General features: G+C 36.6%; 1 protein-coding gene across 6 annotated transcripts in view; it reads left to right on the forward strand.

The window, feature by feature from the left end:
• The window catches only part of Nf-YA (nuclear factor Y-box A), a 34,293-nt gene that overhangs the window by 12,328 nt on the left and 2,089 nt on the right, over nt 1–19,876 (forward strand). For 4 of the 6 annotated variants that reach the window (XM_068370696.1, XM_068370692.1, XM_068370695.1 and 1 more), the window contains exons 5-8: nt 1,316–1,446; nt 7,913–8,077; nt 8,374–8,450; nt 15,371–15,413. In XM_068370696.1, the coding sequence (XP_068226797.1) occupies nt 1,316–1,446; nt 7,913–8,077; nt 8,374–8,450; nt 15,371–15,413 (416 nt within the window). Of the gene's footprint in view, nt 1–1,315; nt 1,447–7,912; nt 8,078–8,373; nt 8,451–15,370; nt 15,418–19,876 lie in introns of all 6 variants that reach the window. The other 2 variants (XR_011044155.1, XM_068370697.1) reach the window with 2 other exon arrangements.

Consider the following 19,876-nt stretch of genomic DNA (forward strand, 5'->3'; position numbering starts at 1 on the left):
GAAGTGTTTTTCTTAGGCAATTATGGTAAATTGAAGTGTTTTTCTTAGGCGATTATGGTAAATTGAAGTGTTTTTCTTAGGCAATTATGGTAAATTGAAGTGTTTTTCTTAGGCGATTATGGTAAATTGAAGTGTTTCTAAGGCGATTATGGTAAATTGAAGCGTGTTTATTAGGCGATTACGGTAAATTGAAGTGTTTTTATTAGGCGGTAAATTGAAGTGTTTTCCTTAGGCGATTGTTAATGTCTAAACTGTAAATCTCATGGTTCTAGTTTGGTTAAATCTATAATTTTAATTTTTAATTTCTTAGGTTTCCAGGACAGTATGTGTATGATTTTCTACAACATTTTTGAAATGTGCTTGCTCAGTTTTATAACTGATCTATATTCTCTCTTTCCCTAATTTTTGGTACTAACTGTTACTGCAATTTCAGTTTTTGTGTTTTTATCACTGTAGTGCATTTTTCAAACTTTATCTTGATGTAGTTTTTCTTTATGTACCATACTTATAGATACATTTGGTTTAGGAAATCATTTTTCTAACTTCTAGTTTCTTATTCCATTCTTTCTCTTATTTTGATTACACACTTTTCCTTAATTCATAATTTTCATCTTGTATTTTGTTTATAGATTATAGCTTTCTTGTTTTTAACTTAAATTTCCAACTGATCTATATTATCTCTTCCCTAATTTTTGGTACTAACTGTTACTGCAATTTCAGTTTTTGTGTTTTTATCACTGTAGTGCATTTTTCAAACTTTGCCTTGTAGTCTCTCTTTATGTACCATACTTACAGATACATTTGGTTTAGGAAATAATTTTTCTAACTTCTAGTTTGTCTTATTCCATTCTCTCTCTTATTTTGATTACACTTTTTTTCCTTAATTCATAATTTTAATCTTGTATTTTGTTTATAGATTATAGCTTTCTTGTTTTTAACTTAAATTTCCAATGTTTGTATTAATTCTATTTTAGGTTCTAGTGCATTCTTTGGTTTAATTCTTCCTAAGTAGTTCTTTTACAAAAAATATTTTCTTTGCTTGTCAATGTCTTTTATTTCCTTTATGACTAATTTAATGTTATTCAATGATAATTATTAGATCATTTGTATGTTAAATTTATGCCGAGGTGGCATTTAATTTTAAGTGCATTTTTTTTTATCTTGAATGAACATATTGCACTACTGTTTAATTTTTTCTTTGCAGAGTACAGTATGGCTGAAAGAACTTCATGCGGCAATATAATTTTTAGGATTAATATCCCATTCATATTGTAGGAAAGTGAAACAATTCACTAATGACAGTTTATTTCTTAAGTTCTCAATATTTCAGGTAACATTATCCAATTAGCAGGGGCAACAGCTACCACACAAGCGAGTCAGGTTAACCAGACGACTTCTAATCAAACGCAACAGTCTGTGCAAAATAACTTGACTAATGTTGTCATGGTGAGTGCTACCTGTAACAATACCGAGAGAAATTTTTTCTTTCATATTCTAAGTGGTTTATTCTTTTTCTCCTAACCCTTTTACCCCCAAAGAACGTACTGGTATGTTTCACAAAACTCATCCCTTTACCCCCATGGACGTACTGGTACGTCCTTGCAAAAAAATGCTATAAAATTTTTTTTTTCATATTTTTGATAATTTTTTGAAAAAATTCAGGCATTTTCCAAGAGAATGAGACCAATCTGACCTCTCTATGACAAAAATTAAGGCTGTTAGAGCAATTTAAAAAAAATATACTGCAAAATGTGCTGGGGAAAAAATAACCCCTTGGGGGTTAAGGGTTGGAAATTTCCAAAGAGCCTGGGGGTAAAAGGGTTAAGTGATTTGTTATTGTTTTGGATAATGTTTCTATAATGTGCTCCTGGTCTTAGGAAGGTAATGTTTATTTCAAGTAATTGAATGTGTGTGCATAATAAACATGCAAACTCTTCCACATTCTCATTTGCCATTTTGCTGCTTGTGGAAAAGTAGAACATTTATATTTGAACTACTAGGCTTGCATTGAAGCTGGCATTTTTCATCTTTGTGGAATCTCTTCCGTCCTCTTCTGACAAGGCTGTCCAGCTTTCTGAACTCTGCCTTGTATTTTTGACCCGGTATGTTAATAGTTCAGAAATAATCGTTGGAAAAGCAAGGTGCTATAAGCCCAAGGGCTCCAACAGGGAAAATACCCCGGTGAGAAAAGGAACTAAGGCAATAAATAAACTATATATGAAGTAATGAACAATTAAAATAGAATATTTAAAGAATATTAACAACAAAGCATATTTCATATATTAACTATAAAAATAAAAAAATTTGTCAACCTGAGAGGGAACAAGATATGTAATATAATTTTAATGTGGAAAGCTGTACAACTAGAATTTCAATCTAATTTTATGAAATGGTCATCAAACTCCAACAATACACATTTTAATGATTATTCCTTGTGTCTTTCAAGTTTTTATCCAGAATTTGTTTACCAGCAGGTTTTTTGTAGGTACAGTACAGTGATACCTCGGTACTCGACCATAATCCGTTCGAGATCCGTGTTCGACCTCCGATTTGTTCGAGTACCGAATTTTTTTTCCCCATAAGAAATAATGGTATATATTCTATTCCGTTCCCAAGCACTCGAACAGGCCCAAAATATTAATAAAACGTGTACCTAAACAACAATAATTATCTAAATGTGTATGAAATTGGTCAGAAAATCCTATAAAACAATTTTAAACCATTTACTGTACTAAAATAAAACAATTTTAAACCATTTTCTGTACTGTAGTGAACATACCTTTGAGCAGCGGTTCGATGGCATACAGGGATGGATGTGGAGAGGATGGAAGGGGGAGGTTACTGCTTGGAAGGAGAGTCCCCTTCCATGATGTGGCGGGGTAGTTCTCCTTCAGGAGTTGTTTCTCTCTCCAATGAAAGGGTGGGCAGATCTATTTCAGGGGTTTCTTCTCTTCTTTGTCTCTTCTTTGGAGGAGAAACAGGCTTTGATGTAGCAGCTTTCTTTTCTTTTGTGAAAAACTGGTCTATTGTTAATTGTTTCTTCCTCCTCTGCAGTATTCTTCGAAAATGATACATGACACTATCATTAAACATATGCACTGCCCGGTTTGCTACTGCAATTTCTGGGTGGTATTTTTCAGCAAAAGCCTGCACATCTGCCCACTTGGAACAAATTTCATTGATGAGAGAACTTGGAACATCCTCCCTTACCTCATCCTCTTCTGAAGATTCCTGCTCCACAATCAGATCCTGCTGCTGTTGTTGTTGCAGGTGCAACAATTCCTCCACAGTCAACTCGGTAGAATGGCTTTCTACAAGCTCATCAATATCATCCTTGTCGACCTCAAGCCCCAAACTCCTGCCCATGACAACAATTTCCTCAACGACATCAGTGTCATCAGAAATTACAGGGGTAGCAGTGCTTGGACCCGCCTCTGGTTGGAAACCTTCAAACTCCCTCTCTGTGACACATGATGGCCACAGCTTACGCCAGGCAGAGTTCAATGTCCTATAGGTCACACCTCGCCAAGCTTGGTCAATCATGTTAACAGAGTTGAGGATGCTGAAGTGTTCCTTCCAGAATTCCTTTAGGGTCAACTTCGTGTCACTGGTCACTTCAAAACACTTTCTGAAAAGGGCCTTGGTATAGAGTTTTTTGAAGTTTGAAATGACCTGTTGGTCCATGGGCTGGAGTATGGGAGTAGTATTGGGGGGCAAGAATTTGATTTTGATAAAGCTGTATTCTTCTTTCAAGTCATCCTCGAGACCTGGAGGATGTGCAGGAGCATTGTCCATAACCAGAAGACATTTCATTGGCAAGCTCTTTTCAATGAGGTAAGCCTTAACCTGGGGGGCAAACACTTCGTTTATCCACTCAGTAAAGAATTGTCTTGTGACCCAAGATTTAGTGTTCGAGCGCCACATAACTGGTAGTGCACTTTTACAAATATTATTTCGTTTGAACACCCGGGGGTTGTCCGAGTGGTACACTAACAAGGGTTTGATCTTGCAATCGCCACTTGCATTTGCACACAGCAACAATGTTAGCCTATCTTTCATTGGCTTGTGACCTGGCATCTTCGTCTCGTCCTTGGTAATGTACGTATTGGCTGGCATTTTCTTCCAAAATAACCCAGTCTCATCACAATTAAAGACTTGTTGTGCGATCAAATTTTGTTCATTTATGTACCGATCGAATTCCCCCACGTATTTATCGGCTGCAATTTGATCCGAACTAGCTGCCTCCCCATGCCTAGTAACACGATGAATACCTGTTCTATTACGAAACTTTTCAAACCAACCCCTGCTCGCTTTAAATGTAAATGAATCACTTTCACTGGTACTCGGACTTTTCTTCACTAATTCTTCATAGATATGCAACGCTTTTTCACAAATGAACGCTTCACTAACACTTTCCCCGGCCAACTGTTTTTCTTTAATAAATATTAAAAGCAACTTTTCCATCTCCTCAATCACTTGTGGCCTTTGCTTAGTTACCGCCGTAACTCCCGTTGCAACATTCGCCTTCTTAATCATTTCTTTATGCTTTAAAAACGTAGAAATGGTCGACTTCGCCATTCCGTATTCTACCGCTAAATCGGACACTCGTACACCATTCTCATATTTCGCTATAATTTCCTTCTTCAACTCGATCGTTGTTCGCACTGTTTTCCTCTTCTCCTTCCCCTTAACACTCATTACTTTCTTGGGACTCATTATGAAAGCTAAAAAAGCAATTAAAAGCACTGAAAATCACTAAATCACAACGAATGCTGATCGCGCGTTGTCTGAGTGACGCTCTCGAGAGAACTGATGCTTCCCGAACAAGCGAGAGTGGCCGAGATGGCGCGATCATCACAAAGCCCATGCGGTCGTCACGTGTTCGGCTGGTCGAGTACCGAATTTTTGGTCGAGCACCGCAGCAAAAATTTCTCGAAAATTTTGGTCGAACTCCGAATTGTTCGAGTATAGAGTCGTTCGACTACCGAGGTATCACTGTATATAGGAAGGTTAAGGTACGTCATGCTTAACTACCAGGTGACAAATTTAATCAGTCGAGTTTGCTATTGTTATAGGGGTATAGCTTCATAGTTATTTCAACTTATGACTTTAGCCATTTGATCCCAAACCATGAAGATTCAAGCCCATACCAATCTAAGGGGTCTTGTCCATCGTAGGAGGTAGAGTTGCTGAGGTGTTTATTTCACAAACTGTTTGTCTTCCTTAACTGTTACATTCATACAGTATAATTGTTTGCTTAATTAGTTCTACGTTAAGTTGTGGGAGGATCCTGACCTTGTTAATGACATCTGTCATGCGGTAGGTCTTTACTGGAACTTTTATTTCCGTACTACATCCTCAGCCTCGGGAATCTTCCATCCTGTACCAAATCCATATTCATGGTATATCTTCATTAAATCTTATTACATCTACACTGAGTATAGTTAACTGATGCCATTTTAGCCCTCTTGAAACTTGATGCAAATCCATCTTTATAATTGCATTACCATCCTAGCCACAAACTGCATTACCATCCTAGCCACAAACATCTCTATTCAGTTATTTACAGACTTTTGCAATGGCCATTCATAACCTGTTTCTTTGGTAATAGGTTGTATTATTCCCTTAACCGTTTTACCCCCAAAGGACGTACTGGTACGTTTCACAAAAGCCATCCCTTTACCCCCATGGACGTACCGGTACGTCCTTGCAAAAAAATGCTATAAAAATTATTTTTAATAATTTTTTGAAAAAATTCAGGCATTTTCCAAGAGAATGAGACCAACTTGACCTCTCTATGACAAAAATTAAGGCTGTTAGAGCAATTTAAAAAAAATATACTGCAAAATGTGCTGGGAAAAAAATAACCCCCTGGGGGTTAAGGGTTGGAAATTTCCAAATAGCCTGGGGGTTAAGGGTTGGAAATTTCCAAATAGCCTGGGGGTTAAAGGGTTAAGGGCTGTAAGCTTTTTGAACCTTGTCAGTGTGTGTTTCAGATTAATTGTGATTTTTTTCATCTGCATTGTATTTGTCATAAAAATGTTTTTTAGATGGATGGAAGTATTGTTCATTAGTGATGATATTTTGGCTTATGCACAAGGATGCCATCATGTACACTGGTATGGACTGTAAAACCCCTGATAGGATGGGATGCAAGTCCTGATGGAAGTGAAGTTCTGATTAGTAGTACTGTATATGAACAGGTGTACTGATTCATATAGGACCTTTCTCTGTACTTCTTAATCTCTTCAGGCCTTCCAACATCTCAAGAGAGAACCCCCACACTAGAGGATTTTCCATCAGTAGAGGGAAATCCCCTGCTGGGATGGAAGAGTGAATATGCTTTAGATTGAAATGACCTTTAAGTTGTGAGGGGGTGTAATAGTAATATCAGAGAGAAGCAAGATACATACATACATACATATACCAAGGCACTTCCTCCAATTTTGGGGGGTAGCCGACATCAACAAATGAAACAAAACAAAAAGGGCACCTCTACTCTCTACGTTCCTCCCAGCCTGACAAGGGACTCAACCGAGTTCAGCTGGTACTGCTAGGGTGCCACAGCCCACCCTCCCCCGTTATCCACCACAGATGAAGCTTCATAATGCTGAATCCCCTACTGCTGCTACCTCCGCGGTCATCTAAAGCACCGGAGGAAGCAGCAGGGCCTACGATTTGGATAAATGATTGCACAGTGCAGCATAATGGACTTATGAGTGTTGACAGATAAGCCTTTGTTAGTTGAGACTTATTTGCCATGGTAGGATTGAAGTGAACCTTGAGTACAAGAAAGAGCCTATCATCTTGATAGTTTCAGTTTTAGCGGCAATAGAGGTTTGCTATGTGGCATCGTGAAGGCGGCAGTAAATGGATTGTTGTAAAAGGCCTTCAAAAATGTTACCGTGATGGAGGTAAGGAGGCACTGCGTAACTTAAGGGATATTTAGGATGGAGGCCCTATCCAAGCTCTTGCTGCTATTTCAAGAAAGCAAGGCTAACCTTATCAGGAGACAAAATTGGCTAAAGAGGAAGCAACAATGTATTTGCCTTTGTGTGAGGCAAATCAGGAAAATAATAGTTTTTACTAAATCACAGAACTGAGAGGGATTACTTGAATTAAAACTTGTCTTCACTCATCCCGATGGTGATTGGATATTGATTTAAAGAACGAAAACAATGATGTTCCCAATTATGCCCAAAAGTCGGAGAAAAACTACAATTCCTGTTATGATGAATAATGACAGCATCGTGTTTCATGTCTTCACTGGCTCGAAAGATGAAGAGTAGTCCTTCACGGGCACAGGGAGAGAAATGTCAGCAAGTTGCCATGGGACAGGTTCGGCCACTTTCGTTTGTAACACTGATAAAGCTTTAAAGTAGGAGAAACTGGTGGTACTGTTAAACAGACAAAACATGTTGCAATTTCAACAGAGGTTGAGCGAAGCTAATTTCCTATGTATAGGAATAAGCTTTTGTATTAGGGTCTTCTCACTTGACTAGGATGAGTATGGTGTGACGAGAATTTGCTTGTACCTGTACAGTATAATATATAGTTAAGGGCAATATATGATTGAGTTTGTTGTGAATTATAGTTATTTATTACTGTGACATACTGTACCTTGAACTGCTATGATTTCAAATTGAAAATTTTTCTAAATGAAATTCAGTGAAATATTTTAGATGAAATTCAATGAAATATTTTAGATGAAATTCAATGAAATATTTTAGATTATGGCTAGTTTGGAGTTGATCAATAAACTCTGTCAATATAAGGCTACCGGTTATCCTTATAATTTTATATTGTTTATTTTCATTTGAAAAGTTGGAAAGACTGCTTTTGGTGGATCAGTCTGTGTGCAATATTTCATGTACATTTTCTTCCTTGTTTATGAACAGTAAATGTCTTGCAGGTAAATAATGGTGTCGCTCAGCTGCAAAGAATACCTCTCCCGGGGCCAGAGTTGCTAGAAGAGGAGCCGCTATATGTAAATGCAAAGCAGTATCACCGTATACTGAAAAGGAGACAGGCTAGAGCCAAGCTTGAGGGAGAGGGTCGTATACCTAAAGAAAGAAAAGTAAGAGTTAATTTGAGATTTTAGGCAATTTAGAGAAATGCCGTCAGTGCAAAGTTCCATCCTATAAGGATATTAGGAGTTATGATTGCATGAACCTTTCATTATTCACTTGGTGGTGTTCATATCTGCCATATGAACAAAAACATATTTTCCTCTCAAAGCAAATCTTTACACAAACGCTATTAATATTTTATTGTCGAATAGCTTCATATGACTTTCTATTAATACTACTTTTTTTTATTTTACTCTGGAGAGTCATTAAGTTTTTTTCTTATTTTACTTTTTTATTTCAACAGAAATACCTTCACGAGTCTAGACACAGGCACGCGATGAATAGAATACGTGGAGAGGGTGGTCGATTTGATAAAGGAAGGTAAGTTAAAAAAAATTTAATGCGTGTTCTTTTGCACTGCTAAAGATTGTGCTGTGAGTTTTTCTATGGTTTGATGAGGTGGAATTGGAGAAATAGTGCATACAATAGAATGAGTGTGTGCATAGACTCAACATTTATACAGAATGTTTTTCACAGTTATAAAATATAGGATATAATATTTTGTATTGCAAGTTATTTTATACTGGTTATGATTGGTCGTTTTGCATATCAGTACAATACTTCCTTTCAGAAGTATGGCTTGATTAATCTTAAATTCACACTTTATCATTATGGCATGGAACTTTAGAAGTTTGTCTATTAATTGGAAATTCTAACAGTTTATATTGAAATACTGTATTGAAGTATGTAGACAGTACATTCTAAAACGTGTGAAACATTTTGAATCGGAAAATCTTGAATTAGATTTAAACAAACTCGCTGATCTTGTTTAATTATTTCTATGAGGCTCCTCTTTGCGTTCATTTTGCTTCTCTCTCGAAATTGGTTAAATGTTGATGCCTACCCCATCTTCCTTGTAATTGCTTTATCCATCTAGTGTAGTATTTGGATCATATGGAGGGATGTAACAATGCCACATGGGAAAATCACATTTCTTTTTCTCTTGGTGCTTTCGTTGCACTAGGTGCATGTCCCCCTGGCTCCAGGATGAGATTCTATTTTTAGGAAATTCTATAGAAATACTTTTAATACTGTATATAGAAACCTTTTTATTTTGAGAAGGTTATTCAAGCGAATTATTGCTGGGCAATAATGATCCTCACTCTCACGCATGCTGGTGTCTTTAAGCGTGATTTAAATAACTTGTGTGAGGAGAAAATTTGTTTTTAGGTCCTCTAGATTGTCTTTTTAAGAGTCCAAAGACAATTGGTCAATAAGAATGTGTTTTGTGATTGGTGCAAGGCTAGAAATGTTTCATTAGTAGGAATTCATTTTGATTATGTTCTTTTCATTTCATGAAAAAGGCTTATTTCAGCTACAAAGGGTTATAGGTAAATGCTTAATAATGTGCTCAAACCTCCAGGATTGGATTTGTGTCTGTCAGGTATTATTGCATATGTTTTCAGGGCTATTATTAAGAAACCTCCCATCGTTAGGTGGCTTTTTGGAATACATATGTAGTCTTAGAGCTATCATTTTGGCCTTTGGAAGGACTTTCTTTTAGATATCTCACAGTTAAAACTCTTAACATCAAGGCCGAGAACACACTAGCGACTCTGTGGCGCCACAAAGCCACAGCATCGTGTGGCGGGGATGTGGTCTCCCATAGGTTTCCATTGTTTTCAAAGCCACGCCAAGCCTGTGGCGGGGATGAGCGACAGAGAGCTACAGTCGCTAGTTTGCGCAGCAAAACTTGAAAACAATGGAAACCTATGGGAGACCACATCCCCGCCACTCGATGCTGTGGCTTTGTGGCGCTACTGAGTCGTTAGTGTGCTCCCGGCCTTAGCTTTAACATAGTCGAAACATATGAGTGAACAACAAGCTCTTAGTGAGGAGATTAGATAGGGCTTTACATTTCCTGATTGCTTCCCTTGCAGTGTGTCAGTAACTTAAACACCAGGTGAAGTTTGTGGAAATAAAAAAAATAATTTTCATTATAAATTTTTTTTCTCTATAATCACTAGCTGTCATTCACCTACATATGCACATGCCCCTGCCTATCCGCTGATTAGTGATGTTGAAGGATAGAGAAATTACAAAGATGGACAACGGGAAATTTTCAGTTTAAGGGCAGACATCAACATTTGGCCACCTTTGGGAAGGAATAATAAGAATGCCAGGGGAGTATAGAAATGTTATCAGTTATTTTTTATATAATTTTATGGGTAGAAGGCAGGGAAAAAGTAATACTCAACATCAACATTCAGTTTATTAAAGCAATCAAACTGCTAATTGTAGTAACAATTATGAAAATAATCTAAATTACTGTAATTATAAAAGATAACAGCTTGCAAAGTTGTAATTTAGAAAAAGTATTTAACTCTATTTTATGGAACAGACTTTCAGACACCAAATTTGCCCTGTCATATTTGTGTGACCTGAACAGTTTGCTTCGATACTTTATTATCCATCGAGTTCGAGAATTATCATAAGACGTTATGTTTGCACTTTAACTTGTCACACAGCTGTTTGCGTGAGTGGAAATATTGATGTTTAATTGGATGAATGGCCGAAGGGAAAATGGGAGAAATCAATCTGTTTTTCTGTGGTAGTAGCTTTATCATCTATAATCCTTTAGCACATATTTTTTTTATTCTTTATTATTTATTCTTTTTTGTGATTAGCATCTGGTTTGAGTTGGGTTTATCAATTTACTGAAATGAACCAATAGCTTAGCAAAAAATTACTTTATAAGTTATATTATACTTATATATGTAAATATTTGTTTATTGGTCGATTCTAGTGATAGGATAAAGATTTTACTCATTTGATGCAATGATTTTTGCAATTTAGAATTTCAAGTGCTGCCATCTGCTGTTTTATTTTATTTTATTTTTTTGATATGCAAAATCAGACATTCCATCCACAAGTGGAGTTTTTTTTTTCCCTTTTGCAGCCCCAATAACAACCGCAATAATAACTTCTCTGACTCAGACCATTCCAGGTGAGTTGCAGTCGATGCCATTTCCTGCATCACTTGTTATAAGAGATAAGAGCAAAGTTGTTGTTACCTTCAGTACACAATTGTTGAAGCCGTCTTCATCTCGTCTCACTACCACAAATGCCGATGTAGCTCTCTTGCTGTATTTGTAAATGGTGATAGTTATTATTGCAAGTTATGATTAAACTTTCAAGTTTGTGTGTTAAAAAAATTGCACAGGGCTTACCTCATTAAAATGGTGATATCCAGTACGTTTTGGGATGGAACACACATGAGCTTGTGTAAAACTTTTGATATTTTGAAGTTTACTAAGCATGTTCTTGTGCCTATGTGAATCGCAAACACTTCATCTTGGGATGGAACACACATGAGCTTGTGTAAAACTTTTGATATTTTGAAGTCTACTAAGCATGTTCTTGTGCCTATGTGAATCGCAGACACTACATCTTGTAAAGAAAAGGATGACCTGATTGCTACTTGTGTAGGTTTATGTGCAGTTTGAGAAGTGGATCACAGACTGTTGAATTGGTAAAGGTCAATTTCTTTCAGACCTTGTTTCATTTTTGTTGAGTATTCATTATTTCATTGCTTTGGTATGGTTTTACTTAAAGAATCATAGCCTTTCGTCATTTGGTTGTAAAGAATTCTATGTAGTGCTTTAGTGAAGGCTTTCCATTGAATTCTAGCCCTTCACATATATAGTCACCCTTATAAACTAACTGCCTAAGTCTTTTTCTCCACTTGTTGGGAAATAAAAAAAAAAAAAACTCATTTCCTAATTCTTTATATCATTGTGTTGAGCTTCAATTCACAAATTCTAATTCACAAATTCTTCTGTTAAGAATTTGTGAATTGAAACTCAAGACAGTGATATAAAGAATCAGGAAATGAGAGGGTTTTTTTTTTTTTATTTCCCAACAAGTGGAGAAAATAACGTAGGCAGTTAGTTTATGAGGGTGACGATATGTAAAACTTAGTGACGTTTTTTCCATTTACCAGTTTGGTAATTATCTAAAGATCTTTGTGAATGGGTGATAAGAGATTTTGAATTCCACATTCTTCGACAGGATGAGCCTTCTCTTAATGAGAAGTTGGGCTGAAATTGTTGTAATTTAGGAATGTGTGGGCTTAAAAAACTTAATTTATAGTTGTCGGCAGCCACTGTGCCAATAGATCATAATGTATCTCTTGGAAGTCAAGGAAAAAATGCTTTACTAGAATTTTACGTTTCTACTCCTTCCTCTTGAATGTTTTAAGGGTGAATTTTGTTTTCCCTGCCAGAGGCTCAACCTTGTAGATTATATTAGGTTTTCCCTGTCAGAAGCTCATAAGATTACAAACTGATTCACTTGAACCAGACTGCTTTCCCAAGGAATTTAGACTTCCATTGCTCTACACTGTCATGCTTCCCCAGTAATCTGATCCCTTCTATCTGCCTCTCCTTCTGTCTGGACCCTCACTCCACTGATCCTCCTATCCTCAAGTTCTTGAAAAATTTTGTAGACTATTGTAGATATACTAGGGTAATAAAGTCTTAAAGATCACCTGCCATATCTGGAGGAGGTCACCATGAAGTGAAGTTTGTTGAAGCAAATAGTCAAGGGTTATGGGTGACTCAGGGCTAGCTTTATAAAGGTTCAGCTTGACTCATTGGCCTGGTAAATCCCTTCACTTTTAATGGTAGTGGGGAGTTGTTAAAATATCCTTTTTGTGCTTCGCCAAGGTTTCATAACCCTTGTTAGCCGCTAACTACTACACTAATTTAAACCATTACCTCTTACAACAAGGTTAGGTAGTGTGTTTGTATGTATGTATGTATGTATGACATGCCTACTCAAGTCCCAATTCATTCAGATATGTTTGAAAGGCAAATGCATGTCAGTCCTGATCTCTGTATTGCTGTAGCATTTTAAGTGTTTATTTTTGTTTACAGTTTTTTTTTAAGCCTACAGCTAAGGCACCACAAGGTTAGCATAACTAAATGACTAACTGATCATGACCTATTTAAGAACTACATAGACACCTCCAGGAATCACTTCACATTTTTTTAGTGCTTGAGACTGGTAATAAAGGGAGACATCAAACCTAGAACCAGTTATACAGTGGCACACATTTTTCCAAATAATCTTTTATACTCAAAAGGGATCAAATGGATGCAGGGATGGAATGTGTAAATATAGTCTTATGGCTGATGGGTTAAATGGTTACTACAGCTTAATCATCACAAGTTGGCTGAATCCCTATTGTTGCTTTGGGTACGAGAGTGATTTCCATTTAAAAGGAAGGAGGGGGGGGGGGCGGGGTAGGTAAGGTAGGAAAAGCCTTTGTATCCCCTGATTAGTACATTCTTGGGTCACTAACAATGTTGGAATGTTTTTGGTTTCAGAGTTGAAAGCCACTTTTTGGGGTTTCTTGTCCATCTTTCAACTACTGTTTCCTTGTCCTTATTAGAATTTATTCTACATTCATTTGGGCACAGTACATACATAAATATACCAAGGCACTTCCCCCAATTTTGGGGATAGCCGACATCAACAAATGAAACAAAACAAAAAATGTGACCTCTGCTCTCTACGTTCCTCCCAGCCTTGGGCACAGTAACTTTAGTAAATAGTTTATGGCACAAAATCAGGTAGTATCAATGATTATTATCTAAATGTTGTGACAAAAATTGAAATTGTTAAATCGCATCACAGTAAAATGTCCCTTCCTCTATCATGCTGTAAATCCCTTTGTTGTTTTTCTTATCTAATGACATGCATGTAAATTTATGAAATTTCAATTAAAATGGAAGTTAGTAATTTCTGTTTTGTTTTTGAAGTTGTTCAGGTTTTATCTAAGTCAGATTATACAATATTCCAAATCCATTAGTGATTAGATAATATGCATAGATCCAGAGATTGGATTAGATGATATGCATAGATCCAGAGACTGGATTAGATAATATGCATAGAGATGATATGCATAGATCCAGAGACTGGATTAGATAATATGCATAGATCCAGAGACTGGATTAGATAATGTGCATAGATCCAGAGACTGGATTAGATAATGTGCATAGATCCAGAGACTGGATTAGATAATGTGCATAGATCCAGAGACTGGATTAAATAATATGCATAGATCCAGAGACTGGATTAGATAATATGCATAGATCCAGAGACTGGATTAGATAATTTGCATAGATCCAAGTAAACAAAATTTTCCTCAAAGACATAAGACTTTAATTACTATTTTTTCTATGTATGCTTTATGTATATATTGATCTTGGAAGAAACTTGAATGCATATGTGCATTTTGAGAAAAATACAAGGAGATTCAGAGTTTTCCTTAACCCTTTTACCCCCAGGCTATTTGGAACTTTCCAACCCTTAACCCCCAGGGGTTATATTTTTTCAAGCACATTTTGCAGTATATTTTTTTTAAATTGCTCTAACAGCCTTAATTTTCTTCATAGAGAGGTCAGGTTGATCTCATTCTCTTGGAAAATGCCTGAAGTTTCTCAATAAATTATCAAAAATATGCACAAAAAAAATGTAAATAGCAGTTTTTTTGCAAGAACGTGCCGGTACGTACATGGGGGTAAAGGGATGAGTTTTGTGAAACATACCAGTACGTCCTTTGGGGATGAAAGGGTTAATGGGTGCAAAGTTCCTTTGGGTAATGAGTTATTTTACTAAAGTAATTGTGATCCGAATGTAAAGGCAAAAGTTTGGTTGGCCCTTTCCCTGATATGGTTAACTACACATGAGAAGAGTATGCCATAGAAAGTTATGTTTTCTGTACAGTTGATTTATGCACATTTATTCATTTACCACTTTTATACTGTCACAGAATTATTTGATTTTTTTTTCAATTTTCTTATCTTTATCACAATAAAAGCTAAAAAGTTACCTGGTGAAATGGCTATCAGTTGTGTCCTGAAGGTTTTTGCTTGCCATTCATAGGCTTTATATTTCTAGTTATTTCATTGTTCTGGTTATAATATTGCTGTCATCATTGGGAAAACTTTTAAATAAAAAAAAATGTTTGTTTCAAATTAAGTCCTTTTTGCATATTAATGGTAAAATCTTTATTCCTTTTACATGTTAGTTATGTTTAAATAATCCCTACCTTATAATACTTCTAACCATCACTGTATCCTGGATGTATAGAATATATTTGTTTAATGTAGCATAATTTCCTATTTCTCTTTTATAGTGAATATCAAATTAGGTATTAGAATTATTAGGGAATATCTCTTAATGAAAAAAAAAATTGTAAAAAAATTACCTTTTGTTTTTTTCTGCTTTTTCAGAGAAGAGAGTATGATGGAAAACCTTGGGGGCCTTGGATTACAGGTAAGTAAGTACATAGTTTGGAAATTTTTCGTTGCCATTTTATCTTATTTTATATCCCATTTAATTATGCTTTAGAGCATAGAAAGACTAAGGGAATGAGCTTGTTTTAGAGCATAGAAAGACTAAGAAAAAGGGTTTGTTTTAGAGCAGAGAAAGACTAAGAGAAAGGGCTTGCTGTAGATCATAAAGATTAAGAGAAAGGGCTTCCTTTAGAGTATAGAAAGACTAAGAGAGAGGGCATTTTAGAGCATAGAAAGACTAAGAGAAAGGGCTTGCTGTAGATCATAGAAAGATTAAGAGAAAGGGCTTCCTTTAGAGCATAGAAAGACTTAAGAGAAAGAGCTTGTTTTAGAGCATAGAAAGACTAAGAGAAAGGGCTTCCTTTAGATCATAGAAAGACTAAGAGAAAGGGTTTGTTTTAGAGCATAGAAAGACTAAGAGAAAGGGCTTGCTGTAGATCATAGAAAGATTAAGAGAAAGGGCTTGTTTTAGAGCATAGAAAGACTAAGAGAAAGGGCTTGTTTTAGAGCATAGAAAGACTAAGAGAAAGGGCTTGTTTTAGAGCATAGAAAGACTAAGAGAAAGGGCTTGTTTTAGAGCATAGAAAGACAAAGAGAAAGGGCTTGCTGTAGGTCATAGATTAAGAGAAAGGGGTTCCTTCAGATCATAGAAAGACTAAGAGAAAGGACTTGTTTTAGAGCATAGAAAGACTAAGAGAAAGGGGCTTGCTGTAGATCATAGAAAGTTTAAGAGAAAGGGCTTCCTTTAGATCATAGAAAGACTAAGAGAAAGGGCTTGTTTTAGAGCATAGAAAGACTAACAGAAAGGGCTTGCTGTAGATCATTGAAAGATTAAGAGAAAGGGCAGAAATAAAAATATATAAAATAGAGACAACACAATGACTCTGGACCTTCTTAATGATGTAATATACCTTCATGTAGTTCACCTCTAAGGCCTTATAGAATCTAGTATTATCTTATATATCAAAAGATAGGGATAGTGAGAAATTGTTGAATCTGGGACACTTGGATGAAAGATAGACAAAAGTGTATAGTTGCTCTTCAATTATCATGCTAGCTTTTATAGCCCAATAGCCTATAGTATATAAATATTTTACACATTTGAATATATACAAATTTTGATATTGAAAAATTTATATTTCATGTTACCTCCCTTATTTGTTGCTAATAGGACATTGTTAACCCTACTTGAAGATAGAGCAGTTTTGCTTTTAGAATATTGTGTAGCAGTCATAGGTGTTATTTTCTTCCTGAAGTTTCTGCAGTATCCATTGCATGTTATAATTTACCTAGTTTAAGGGGAAAATGTTGATTTTTTTTTTTTTTTTTTTTTTTACTAATGAAGTGGGTAACGTTTTATGAAGGATGGTCAGTACATGTAAAATGTAGAGTGACTTCAGATTTCAAAGATTTCATAACTTTGTGTTATCCAAAATTACTGAAAAATTTCATCTTAATCTGATTTGTGTACAAGTACCTTGAATTCATACGCTTTTTCCTGACAGCCTGTATGCCCTTAGCATATGTTTTTAGGCTTTGTCATTTTAAATGCATCCTTAAGATTAGGTTTCGTATGTAACTTGGATATTTGGGCAGTCCTATGGAGTTGAATATTTCAACTCTAGTCTATCTAAACTACAAAATTATAGTAATAATAATAATGTAACTTTAGTGGTTTAAGTTCATATGATTTATTTAATCCAATTTCATTTACAGTATTGTTAGCCTGAGAGGGAGTGCTGTTGGCATTTCAATTAGCCAAATCCTATCATGCCATCTTTGCTGTTGTAAATGGTGATGGTTTGAAAGTTGTTTTTTTTTTTCCCCACTTACGTTATTACTAACGACAGGATGATAATCTTTCTATGGTAGTGTAGAATCTTCAGCATGGGAAGCACTTCCCTCTCTCATTCACTTGCTGGTTATTAATTTAATGAAACCTTTTAGGAAAATGTACAGTTCAGATGGAAAGCTAAGACTAATACAAGGGAAAACTATTTTCCCATAATATGTAAAAATATGTTCGTCGGATAGACACTGGTAGAGTAGTAGTTTCTCCTTCTAGAATCCTCCATCTTGAATTCTCATTCATTCTTCAGTCTTGACATTTTTGGTTGATACTTCTCAACATCTTTTTATATTGAAACCACCTTTGTTGGTTGGCTGAAGATGAGTTTTTTGAGGCTCCAAATACTTAGCATGAGTGTCTTCCTGCTTAAGTGGGTCTTGTTATGCCAGTCCCCTATGCAGAGCATGTATCAGTTTCCACTAACTTTTTGTTCTCGGTAGAGGACTATCGGTAGAGGACTTACCAACTAGCTTTTCAGTGCATGTCACCTGTTTTCAGTTAATTTTAATTTCTCTAAAGCGGGAAAATTATTCCTCTTTGGAGGTGGAATTCAGAACTTACCTTTCAAAATTACTGGGGAAGAACAGATGAATTAGTCATCAAAACTTTTGCTCCAAAATTGTTATGACAGAAGCTTTATCAAAACTATTGCATCAGAATCCATACGGAAAATGCTCTCTTCTGATGTTGGCTTAAGTAAAAGCGAATTACCTGTATAACACTAGTTCCTAGAGGCAAGTTGTTGAACGTACATCAAAGAGAAGATAAGTACTGTATGTTGTATAGAGTTTTTTTAATAGGTAACGTAGGATGCTTGTGCATCTGCTTCTTTTTAAGTTGGTATCAAACTTGAATGCCGTACAGCCAGGTGTTAGTGTGACACCACCTTATGGGATATCACACAGGGAAAATAACTTTCCCGACTAAGTCCAAAACGAGATTTGATTAATCTGGTTGGAAAACACCATGAAATCAGGTTTACAGTCTGTCCAGGCATGCCTCTAAATGAATAAAAACCTTCATCCTTTAATAGGAATATGCTTTCAGTGAAGCTTAAAACTTATGAGGTGGCATTTGCCGGAGAGTGGCAGCTAAGCCCCGCCCTCTTGATAGGCCTTGAACTCTCACTTTGTTTTCAGCTGCCAGATAGTACAGCTGTACTTGAGTGTTCTCATCAGGCTGCTTAAATTTTTTGCTCTTTCTTTTTGACAAATGTGTAAGCAGATTGTCATTTGCTACTAATGTTGAGAAGGATTGATTTGCCGTTGTTTCCCAATCATGGTATCCAATAATTTTGTGCAAACCCGCCAATATCCACTTTCTTGTTCCTGTTAGGCAGCACTCTTATTTGCTGTTTATTCACTTGTTAGTGTTGCCTTGTGACATTATCCTAAGGAGGTTGGCATTCCTTAAACATGGATGTGCTCTGTTGTGGTAAGAATGGTTTGCTATCACCAGGTGTGAGGGATACCACCCTTCTTCTTACCTTCAGTATTTTCCTGTTCCCAGAAAGGTGCTAAAGACATAGTACCTGTTTGTGCTGTCTCTTTATAGAGTTCCTGTGGTCTCTTCTCGTTTGAGTATGTCTTAATCAACCTATAAGACCATGTAGATGGTACACTTCAAGTTCCTCCTCCCCCTCTGCCTCATCTGTGTGCGAGAGTCTTGGCTGCTACATCTAGAGGAGAAATAATGGAAGACGCCATCAAAGAAGAGCTGGTGAGGTACCAGGAACTTCCCTCCTTGCGCAAGTGTCGAGATTGGTCCCTTAGTGAGAAGAAATGAGAAATGTTGTTTCTCCCCTTTGTCTCGTACTGCATGCAGTTCTCTCGACCAAGCACTGCTACTTCTCCCAAAGAAGATGATATTGCATAAGATGATCAGATAACATAGCTGTATGTCTCCGATCGATCTCTTGCCCACATACGTAAGGATGGTACGTACCTGGAAAGCAGTACAAATTAAGATTGTACCCAGCACTGAGTGGCACTTTGTGCAGGTGTTCACGTGCGTGCTACCAGCACTATGTCTCATAGGAAGCTGAGCACGTGTACCCTCGATCAGGACAAAGGACTTTGCCTTCTTTCCTGCCGTCCTTCTGTTAGTTCCCAGAAACAACTAAGTCACCGCTAAGGAAGACGACATCCTAGTAGAAGTATCATGGGGCAAGAGTTCCTCCCTCTTACAAGCAGCTTGTGGGCTTGAGACTATTTCGACAGTCATCGAGACAGCTCTCCAAAGCTCTCCAAGTGCATAGACTCATGTCAGAGGGAATAAGATAACCCAGTTCACCATGCAAATGATTGGTCTTGACATGATTGAACTCTCTTGCTTACTCTTCATGTTATCGTAGCTTTCGAGTCACACGTCACCTGTTACTTGCTTCTTCATGTCTACATCTCCCTACACCTGAGATCCTTCCTTGCATTGAGATTTTCCTTCACCCTGAAAGCAGTCAACTTCATTATATACTCCAACACTCCGAGAGAACTTCCCTCTTGTCCTTGCGTTCGAGTCAAAGCGGGTGAATTACAGTATTGCTTTAAACTCTCTTGATCATAAAGATGCCACATCATGTATGCACTGTCATTGGC

This window comes from Palaemon carinicauda, chromosome 3, assembly GCF_036898095.1.
Source record: "Palaemon carinicauda isolate YSFRI2023 chromosome 3, ASM3689809v2, whole genome shotgun sequence".
Lineage (NCBI taxonomy): Eukaryota > Metazoa > Arthropoda > Malacostraca > Decapoda > Palaemonidae > Palaemon > Palaemon carinicauda.